At 38.1% G+C, this 10759-nt stretch overlaps 1 protein-coding gene across 2 annotated transcripts; it reads left to right on the top strand.

Annotated features, from left to right (window-relative positions):
* LOC127638742 (long-chain-fatty-acid--CoA ligase 4-like) lies at nucleotides 1-10527 on the top strand. 2 transcript variants are annotated; one of them, XM_052120455.1, is made up of 15 exons: nucleotides 1-138; nucleotides 1742-1976; nucleotides 2080-2257; nucleotides 2590-2699; nucleotides 2786-2924; nucleotides 3310-3460; nucleotides 3850-3973; nucleotides 4680-4751; nucleotides 5039-5178; nucleotides 5483-5652; nucleotides 5831-5905; nucleotides 6008-6202; nucleotides 6302-6416; nucleotides 7929-8086; nucleotides 8752-10527. In XM_052120455.1, exons 2-15 carry the CDS (start codon nucleotides 1746-1748, stop codon nucleotides 8907-8909), a joined length of 2016 nt encoding a protein of 671 aa, XP_051976415.1. In that variant the 5' UTR covers nucleotides 1-138; nucleotides 1742-1745; the 3' UTR covers nucleotides 8910-10527. The 2 variants fall into 2 exon arrangements, with proteins under 2 accessions (XP_051976415.1, XP_051976424.1); XM_052120464.1 differs by having other exon boundaries at nucleotides 25-134.
* The last annotated feature ends 232 nt before the right edge of the window (nucleotides 10528-10759 follow it).

Consider the following 10759-nt stretch of genomic DNA (forward strand, 5'->3'; position numbering starts at 1 on the left):
AAAATGATGTTTACTGGAACTGTGACTGTACAAAAGATGTCCAATAAGCCAAGAGCATAAGAGAGAGAGAGAGAATCTCCTGTTGCAGTTTGCACGGTCTGAACAAGGAAAAAACTGCTGTACTGTTTTTATTTGTAGGTAAGATTTTAGCTTTATGAATATTATCTCTTCCTTAAAACTCCTTTGACTGCCGTTTGATGGAATGACTATTCAACAGTATTACACTGTTTATTTGCAATAAGAATTTTATTTTATTATATAAGTAATTATTTAGACAGAGTAGATGTGAAGTTTTTACACTCATGTAAACAAAAATATGTATTAATGTGTAATTTTTACCATTAGGTTGTTTAAGAACCATAACACTTTTTTCTAAATATGAGAATGTATAATATTTTGCTATGGATCAGAGATTCTCATATGTAAAAATTAAAAAGTCTTACTTTGCTTATTTGGACTAAATGGATTATGCTAATTAAACCGTATTGGCCTGATTTTTCGTTGAATAGTTTCAAAATATCTGTTAATTTGATGTATTCTGCGTTTTACTCTAGACTGAAAAATAATTATAGGTTCTCTATGTATTGTATTTATTTGGTATTCAAACTTTTGGAATAAAATGAAATATCTTCCTTTATCCTCCGTTATCACTCTAAATAACAACTTAACCAAAAACATTAAAGGTGCACACAGTAATTTGTAACTAATTTTAAATGATTTACTACTAAAGATATGTATTTTAATTTTGAAACATTTGTATAAAATCATGAGTAATAATTTCCCCAATGGCATTGGTATCTACAAACTATTGCATTTAAATGATGCTGCATTCATGCCGCTGAGTCTAAAGCAACACATTAAACAAATTACTGAGTGCACCTTTAAAATAAATATTGCAAAATGCTTCAATAACATGATAGTGTAGCAGTTGTTGTCAAAAAAAAGAGAAGCTTGGACTCACTAACCTCAAAACAACCTCTCTTGACGCTTCTTCTGTTTTTAATGGAGGGATGCATCTGCTGTACCATACAAGAAATGTTTTTAAATCCCCATATAAGGGATATGTGTGATGTGTTTGACAGTAAGCTCAGTGTTCTTGGGCAGTTTTTCCAGATGTTTAAGTGGGTCATCTCACTTCCTCAACATGTGTCCCTAACCCCTCCAAAACTCTGTTGTCATCAGTTTGGAAACAGAGATCTTCCTGGACAAATGTTGCCATTACCCATGCCGGAGGAACATGTGTGATTGCTGAAATTGTCTATTTCTTTGCCACCAGAGCATCAGAATGATATGCTGTAAATCAGTGATCCTGAAGGATTCTTCTGAATCAGTTTTGATATTAGATGCCTGGTTAAACCGTTCTATTAAATGTGTATGTGTTGTTGTACTGAATAAATATTTAGACTGTTGGCAGAATGTCACTTGTCTGCCACAAACAGGATGTTTCCTTTAGGTTTGCTGAACATTAGTGGAAGGTTTGTGGTGGAGTTGTTCCTCTATCAGACTTGTAGTCACACACATACATATCTAAATCTCACTCTACATCTCTCTTCTTATTTCTCCCCAGTTATCTCTTTCTATTTTGCTTTTTCAAACCACATCTAACCATTTATTTGAGATTGGTGCAAAACTGTGTCTGGAGGCTCCTATAGGGGAGGGCTGAAGTTTCTGGCCATGCATTGTTAGTTTTTTGCTCATTCTTATAAGTTTAAATGGAAATCTGTTTTTTGTCTGTGTGTAGGGTCATGTTGCCCCACGGTGAGAGAGCTCGGAGTATAAGTGGGCATCCAGAGGGGCCATATCGGGCGGTAGAATGTATGGATGCTCTCGCCCAACAGGGCTTTGAGGGTGTGGACACGCTGGACAAACTTTTCTTGCATGCTGTTAAAAGATTCGGTCAGGCACCATGTCTGGGCACTCGAGAGGTCTTTAGTGAAGAAGAAGAAATACAGCCTAATGGGAAGATCTTTAAGAAGGTAAATGTCACTTATTAATTTGCAGATTCATTCATTTATTCATTCTGCTCATCAACCAGTCACAGTCCAGATACTAATGACTGTCCATATTGTGTGTTTGTAGTTGGTGCTGGGGGACTACAGCTGGAGGAGCTATGAAGAGGTCAGCCAGACAGTAGAATCATTTGGCAGAGGTCTGGCAGCTTTGGGTCAACAGCCACGTAATACAATTGCCATATTCTGTGAGACACGGGCAGAATGGATGATCACAGCACAGGCCTGCTTCAGATGCAACTACCCATGTAAAACTCACACTCGCACATGTTTACTTTGCTGTTGAAATGGGGTCACACCATTGACTTTTATTCTTTTTATATAAACAAATTTAACCCTAACCCACTCCTTAAGCCTTAAAGATAACTTTTTAGATTTTTAGAATTATAAAAAACAACAACAGTATTTGCTTTTTTTGATGAATACATTTTTCAAATGAGGACATCCCCAAATGTCCCCAGTGGGAGGTTTCGTCAGATTTAGTTCACTATTGGGGACAATCAAATTGTTATGGCACTCGATTTGTCCTCTAAAGAGTTTTCAATTAGCATGTTTGTTTTGTGTATGTCTGTATGGGCAGTGGTAACACTGTATGCTACTCTGGGAGAGGATGCTGTAGTTTTTGGACTTAATCAGTGTGGAGCCACTCATCTGATCACCAGCACAGAACTACTGCAGACCAAACTGAAGGTACACAAACTTACAGACATGTAAGTGTTTGCCTTTCTCTGTGTGATCTGACTTGTGCATTAGTTTGTATTGTTTCTCTTTCTCAGGGTGTTTTTAGTGCAGTGTCTGGGTTGCAGCATGTTATCTATGCAGGCAGTGGAAGTGTATGTCTGGCTGATTACCCACAATCCCTCACCATCCATAGTGTGGAGGAAGTAATGGAACTGGGGTCGAAGCCAGAGAACTGTGAGTTGCGCGTAAAACAATCTTTCAATCTATCAATTACTAAAATAAACACACACACACACACACACACACACACACCCATACTCATCCTACACACATTTGTAAAGTTGAAATGTCCTGTAATGTGATATGCTATAGTCCAAAACTATTTTAAACTGCATTTAGCTAATTCTTTTATATTTTATTATGCTTGCAGCTTTTAAGAACTCAATATAATGTAATATTTGTACTTTTACTAATTAATTTTGTCATGCCGCAGAACCATTTAAATTAACCAGAAGCCAAAGATTGTTTACTTGGATTAAATTAAATATGATCAAATAAAATAATTAATCAATAGTTTATGTTATACAACTTACACCACATTTTCTCTCCTTTCTCTCAGTAAATGTAGAGTATGAGAGGCCAGTTGCATCTGATCTTGCAGTGGTGATGTACACAAGTGGATCTACTGGGCTGCCCAAAGGAGTGAAGATGCAGCACAGTAATCTGATTGCAGGACTGGCAGGTCAGTGCCAGAGGATCCCAGGCCTTGGGTAAGCAACACTTATAACATCAAGTTCCTTAAATTGATTAAGGGTATGCTAAACATCTTAGATTGAAAATGGAGATGTGTGGAAGGACTACAAATTGTGTACAAGAATGATGGATTCTATGCTTTAAAAGTAACAGCAGAAGAAATGCATGTAAATATGAAGGTTTTAGGGTTGGGGCTGAGTTAGGGGTTAGGGTTGGTGGTTGGGTTTACCTAATGAAAGAGCATGCAAATACCTGCAGTGCTCTGATTGATGGTATTAGCTTTCACTTTAATCTTAGTTGAACACAAATAAAAGAAAGTCAATTTCTTTAGTTATGAACTAAAGTTTCTTATCTTTTAATTACAATATCCACATTAATATATCTTAATGTGCTTGTGTGTATACAGGTCACAGGACACATATATAGCTTATCTCCCATTGGCTCATGTGCTGGAGCTGACTGCAGAAATATCCTGTGTGTCATATGGCTGCAGGGTCGGGTACTCCTCCCCACTCACACTCACAGACCAGGTAACACACACACACACACACACACACACACACACATGTTGTGTTTCCATGTTTTATGGGGACTTTCCATAGACATAATGGTTTTTATACTGTACAAACTTTATATTCTATCCCCTAAACCTAACCCTACCCCTAAACCTAACCCTCACAGAAAACTTTCTGCATTTTTACATTTTCAAAAAACATCATTTAGTATGATTTATAAGCTATTTTCCTCATGGGGACCGACAAAATGTCCCCACAAGGTCAAACATTTCGGGTTTTACTATCCTTATGGGGACATTTGGTACCCACAAAGTGATAAATACACGCTCACACACACACACACACACACACACACACACACACACACACACACACACACACACACAGAAGTTTGTTTGACTATATAAGTGAGGACATCTCATAGACTTCCATTGGCTGGCTAATGATGTTTTCTATCCACTAACCCTACCCCTAAACCTAACCCTCACAGAAACATGTGCACATCAGTAGATTTAAAGCTAAATTGGATTTGGCAGATTTATTAGCCTTTTTTCTAGTGAGAACCACCTAAAATGTGGGGTTGTATGCATATGAGCGCGGACACACACGTGCACACACACACACACACACACACACACACACACACGTTCACACACACTTCCTTTATTATATCTTCTTCTCTGTGTTTGACCTGTGCTTTTGTGTTTCTGTGTGTGTGTAGTCTAGTAAAATAAAGAGTGGTGGTAAAGGAGATTGCACTGTGCTTAAACCCACCCTCATTGCTGCAGTACCGGTAAGAAACCTCAATTTTAAACTTAAATATGTTTAATTATTTGTATTATTATTATTATTATTATTATTATTTAGTTTTTATTCATAATTAAATAACTGTCATCATTTACTTAACTTCAGATTTTTCCAAAACCCTTATGACTTTCTTCCGTGGAACATGAGGCGAAATTCTGATAAATGTTGACGGCGCTGCTCTTTTTTCCATACAATGAAAGTGATTGGTGATTTCCTTTTTTTTTTTTTTGCATATTTACTTATATTTTCTTGAAACTGTGTGTGTCTTTGTAGGAGATCATGGATCGTATCTTTAAAACTGTTCATGGGAAGTTGAGTGAGAAGTCATTGGTGCAGAGAACTCTGTTCAAAATAGGATACAATTATAAACTGCAGCAGGTGTTACGAGGAGCTGATTCTCCAGTGTGTAACATGTGAGTCACTTAAATTTGTTTTTATTATGTTTGTATTTGTGCAGTAATTACTGTTCTGTGGAACACCACAATATAAATAATGATCTCATTTCATTTCATTTTGATTGACATTCATAATTTGGTGTGAACTGCTGGCATGACAAATAATTGCACGTTTATATTGCAAAAATAAATGATAATAATATTGACAAATATTAATATATGGTAAAATAAGAATCGTCTAAATGGAGTAAATAAGGTACAAATATAATTTTTTCATTTTCTGCACATGATTTTCATTAATGTGTTGTTGTCATTATTTCAGGTTGTTGTTTAAACATGTGAATGGGTTGCTGGGAGGGCGTGTGCGTCGGATGTTATGTGGAGGGGCTCCACTGTCCGCTTCCACACAGAGATTTATAAATGTGTGTTTCTGCCCTGTGGCCGTGGGGTATGGCCTCACAGAAACGTGTGGAGCAGGAACTATCTCAGACTGTAAGTGCACACAAACACAGTGCCTCTCTCTCTCTCTCTCTCTCTCTCTCTCTCTCTCACACACACACACACACACACACACACACACACACACACAATGTGTGACATTTTTCCTGAATGTTTAAAGCTTGGATTCCTGTTCAAGCATGTTCAAGCTTGTATTTCTGTATGTGTGTAGCTTCTGATTACAGTACAGGACGAGTTGGAGCACCTCTCATTTGCTCTGAAATAAAACTGCGAGACTGGCCTGAGGGTAAGACATGCATGCCAACAAAACTGCAATTGAGGGTTCCTAGGTTCAAGTTACATTCTTTAAGTTTCAAAAAATCTCTCTCTTTCTCTCTGTCATGATTAGGTGGATACACAAGTCAGGACAAACCACACCCACGAGGGGAGATTTTATTTGGTGGGCCAAATGTTGCAATGGGATACTATGGGAGTGAGGGGGAGGGAGAGAATGAAAACTTCTGGGTGGACGAGGCGGGGCAGCGCTGGTTTTGTACTGGAGATGTTGGGGAAGTTCATCCAGACGGTTGTTTGCAGATTGTTGGTGAGTGAGATGTGAATCATTGGATGGGGCTTGCTGCTGTTGGGTTACATAAGAGATGACACACCAATCTTTTGAAATCTTTCCACTTCCTTTTCTCAGATCGTAAGAAGGACCTGGTCAAGCTGCAGGCTGGTGAATACGTGTCTCTGGGGAAGGTAGAAGCTGCCTTGAAAAACAGCCCCCTCATTGATAACATCTGTGTCTATGCCAGCAGGTAAACCAGAATCCTAAATCACAATTATTACAATTGCATCTTTTAGCACACAATTGTTATACACACCACAATGCTTTCTTAGTATATATTAACAGGTCCACATCAAGTCAGGTCCAGATTACAGCTTATTCTGGACAAGAAACATCCATTTAGACAGGAAAGGGTGTCTGACCAACACTATAATCAGATATAATTCTGAGTAATTGTATTAGCATTTATTTGTTTAGCAGATGCTTTTTTTCAAAGTGACTTACAAATGAAAAAGGGGAAAATAAAATGAGAAGTGCTGTAATTCAAAGTTTCTAATTGCTCAAAAAAGTACCAGTAGGAAGGAAGCTGAGAGACAGTGATGAAAGAAAAGTGGTGCTCAAGAAAGAGTTTGGAAGGTTGTTACACCAGCAAGGAACGTGGAAGTGAAAGTCTGTGAAAGTGATTTGTGACTCTGTGACATACCTGTATGGCACAATTAAGCACCGCCTGCCTACCGTTTGCAAGCTTCCGGTGGGCACATAGACTTAAAGTAGTCAGAGTAGATAGGGTGGGTGTGGAACCAGTAGCTTTTCATGTATACGTGTATCAATGCATTGAAATTGACGCAAGCATCAATTGGGTAACTAATGCAGTTTGATGAAGAAAGGCATGACGTTCTCTCTTGGGTTCATGTTATGTTTATATGTAACATTACTCTAATAGTTTGTTGTTAATACAAAGATAATATTTTCCAGATAAGATTTGTATATCAAAATAGGAAGAAAAAAAATCAGTGCAGTAAAAACATTTATTACATTTTGCAAACAACATGTCTTTACAAAATCATATTATTTTACTTTTGATACATAGAAATACAAAACTGCCTTCATATTTCAGGAGGGAACTCCTTTGCAAGAGGACCATCATATGTGCGGGTCATTGGCATTAAAACGTTTATATTCAAACTAGCAATATCTGCCAGATCTTGCCAGTTTTATGTGGAATATTACTACAGGTGGTCAGTGAACAGTCTGAGGCTAATGCTGTCTGAGGCTGAGACTAAAAGACATACAACCCAGTATACATGTCTGGGACAATGCCACTCACAACACATTTGCGTTCCATTTAGCCAAAATGTTTCATAAGAGATTCATAGAACTGGTTGTTCAAGTCCTGATGTTTGCTCAGGGGGGTAAACATGCTCAAAGAGCGTGACTATGATCTCTTTAAAACTGATCATGTCACAACACCTAAAACTCTATACCTGAATCATGGAGTTACGAACACAGATCGAACCTTTCATTTACAACTAAATGCCATATCGTACAACAACAAGTTCAGGCAAAGAGGTCATTCAATGTAATGCATAATAAATCCACAGTTGAATGAATATACTGGTCTTCTCAATACCATGAGCAACAGGACAAACTGGATGCGAAACAGCAGAGCGCACGTGTCTTTGTCAACCCGCAACACATGCCTTCTGACTCTAGACATGCACTTTGGGAATTCTAATACAGTCCTTTATTTATTTCCAATTAGTGATCAGAACTACTTGATCAGCTTTGTGGTGCCCAATCAGAAGCAACTGACTGAGCTGGCCAAAAAGAATGGTATAGAGGAAGAGTGGGAGGAGCTTTGTAACCATGCCATGATGGAGGAAGAAGTGCTAAAAGTCATCAAAGAGATTGCAGTCACCAGTAAGCTCTTGTCAACATTATTTTCACAATTCTGTTTGGTGCCCCAGAAATACAGTACTGTGCAAAACTTTTAGGCACTGGTGAAAAATGTTGTATAGTCTAGTGTCTTCAAAAATAAAGCCATTAATAGTTTTCATTTATCAATTAATGTCATGCAAATTCCATATTCTGTGTGACCCCCTTTGCCTTCAAAACAGCACCAATTCTCATAGGTACACTTGGACAAAGTTTTTCTTTGTTTTTGGCAGAGAGGATGTTCCAAGTTTCTTGGAGAATTTGCCACAGTTCTTCTACCTGTTAAGGCTGTCTCAGTGGCTTCTATCTCTTCATTTAATCCCAGACTGACTCGATGTTCAGTAGGGGGTCTGTGGGGGCCATGCTATCTGTTGTAGGGCTCCCTGTTCTTCTATTCTAACGCACTAAAGCTGAAGATATACATAACTATCTTAAGATAAATGGTTTTGTGAAACATCTTATGTGACTAAGACTTTTGCACAGTACTGTATATACAACTATTTATATAAAGGCTTTTACATGAAGAACAGCTGTTTGAGAGTTTCTGTGTGGGTTACTGTGAGTAAACGGCAGAGACATTTATGTGTGTTTATGTGTGCTTATTTATAGGGCCACATGTTTAAACTCTTTTTCTGTGTTTGTTCCTGCAGGTAAACTGGAGAGGTTTGAAGTTCCCCAGAAGATCCGGTTAAGTTCTGATGTTTGGACTCCAGAAACAGGGCTTGTGACAGATGCCTTCAAACTGAAGAGAAAAGAGCTGAAACAACATTATATAAAGGACATTGATAGGTTATATGGAGCTAAATGATCAACATGTACTAAACATAGCCTGTATCCCAATTTGCATACTATCCATCCTATAAAGAATGCCACATAAATGATTTATCCCAAATCGTAGTACCGTGAAAATAGTATGTTAAAGAAGCACAGATGTTAAACTGTTCATGTTATCTAACGTTATACTCTTTTACAACATACCTCAAAGTATGATCCTTTTATACCTAGTATGCCAAGTATGCCAATTGGGATTAAAAATCACAGAAAACCAGGCACGGATTGTTCGGGAGTTTTCCCGGTGGGCCGCCACGCTATGACAGCGACAACCCCCCATTTTTGGGCTGGTTTCCCTTCCCAGTCCGCCCCTGCTGAAAACCATGCTGATCTCAGTAATACATAAGATATACCATTCCGCCCCCTGCTGGATGTATATGATCATTACTTCCTCTGTGAGTAAGGAAAAACTTGTATGGAGCATGTATGTAAAGCTTTTTTATTTATCATATTTGTGTATTTTTAAAGGTGCTTTTAAACAGATTTTGCTATTGAAAATATTTTGTTAAGTGTTCAACACGTATGCGACCTTTACTTGAAAAAGTGTTTAGGATATAATGTCTCACGTTTTTTTTTTGCTTGATTGTTTATTTGTTTGTTTTGACTCTGAGTTAGTGGTACGGTGGTGTTGAGTGTTCATTTCTGAAGGCGAGACGAGTAGTAATCACATTACTCAAGAACTACAGAAATATGAATGTGAACTGTGCAAACTATGGAATATAATAATGATGGAATAATTTATGTTTACATAGAAAAATAAGAGTTTTAAAGTGCCATACAAAAATATGATTATTGCACAGTATGGACGTGAAAGGGAAGATCGTTTTAGTCCTGTGTTTATACATTTATTCTCTTATAGATAGGTGAACATGAGATGAGTCATGGTCAAACAGACAAAGAATGGGCACATAGCATCCCATATAGGCCTATATGTGTGTTAGAGATAAAGATGGGAAAAATATTTGTGCATGTTTTGGTATTTACAGTACTGTATGGATTTATTGCTGTAAACTATTACGTTATGTCTCAGTTTAAACATTTCTCGTCACATTTGTAATTGAGCTCAACAAAATAAACGTCCATTTATTGCCCTAGATAGGCCTAGACCAGGTACACCTCCCAGATGTCTGTAGATACTTTCACCTGGAAAGCAGCACAATCTAATTAAAGGCGTACGATTTATAATAGTCCTTTACGATTGTTGCTTGTCAGACTGATATGAACACACTGATATCGCCATGGATGTTGAGATGTGCGGGAGGTAGCCTACAGTAATAATGAGCTACCACAAGCAAATATTCATTGTGGAAATAAAAAGACCTGTGGCCAGAAAAATGACAAACTCAGGGCTTAAAGATTTCCGGCTTGAGGGCAGGTGCGGCCTCCGGCGCAGGCAAAATTTATTAATCAGGCTGCAAATTACAGTCGGACGCACTTTCGGCGCGGACGCGCTTGGAAAAAACGAGTGCGCCGCTTCCATTATAAGCGCGCATACTGCGCGGCTGCATTTGAAACTGGGAACTTGAATGCGGTTTAATATTTTCGAGTCAATTGATTTCACCTACCAATCATATGAGAGGAGCGCAGCTCTAACTAACGTCACAAGCCTATCAGAAGCAGAGCAGGGCGGGTCCTGGCAACAGTGTGATTGAGATCCATACCTCACGTTAGCGTCGTCGGTGAAAGCATGGAACGCAGAACTCCAGAAACAACATTAGGTGACTAAATGTCATCATGGATGAAAAGAAAGGAGATGTGAGTTGGTTGATTTCGTAAATTAGCTCAGGTCAGCGTAATCATATTTTCTTTCTACACCTTTTGATGTTA

The sequence above is a fragment of the Xyrauchen texanus genome, chromosome 4 (genome assembly GCF_025860055.1).
Source record: "Xyrauchen texanus isolate HMW12.3.18 chromosome 4, RBS_HiC_50CHRs, whole genome shotgun sequence".
NCBI lineage: Eukaryota > Metazoa > Chordata > Actinopteri > Cypriniformes > Catostomidae > Xyrauchen > Xyrauchen texanus.

Bases quoted from the DNA above. Each gene is read 5' to 3' on its own strand.
- LOC127638742 (XM_052120455.1), top strand. From the start codon at position 1,746: ATGTTGCCCCACGGTGAGAGAGCTCGGAGTATAAGTGGGCATCCAGAG. The intron at 2,258-2,589 runs GTAAAACTCACA...CTGTATGGGCAG, and splicing joins CTTCAGATGCAACTACCCAT to TGGTAACACTGTATGCTACT. The intron at 5,653-5,830 runs GTAAGTGCACAC...GTATGTGTGTAG, and splicing joins AGCAGGAACTATCTCAGACT to CTTCTGATTACAGTACAGGA.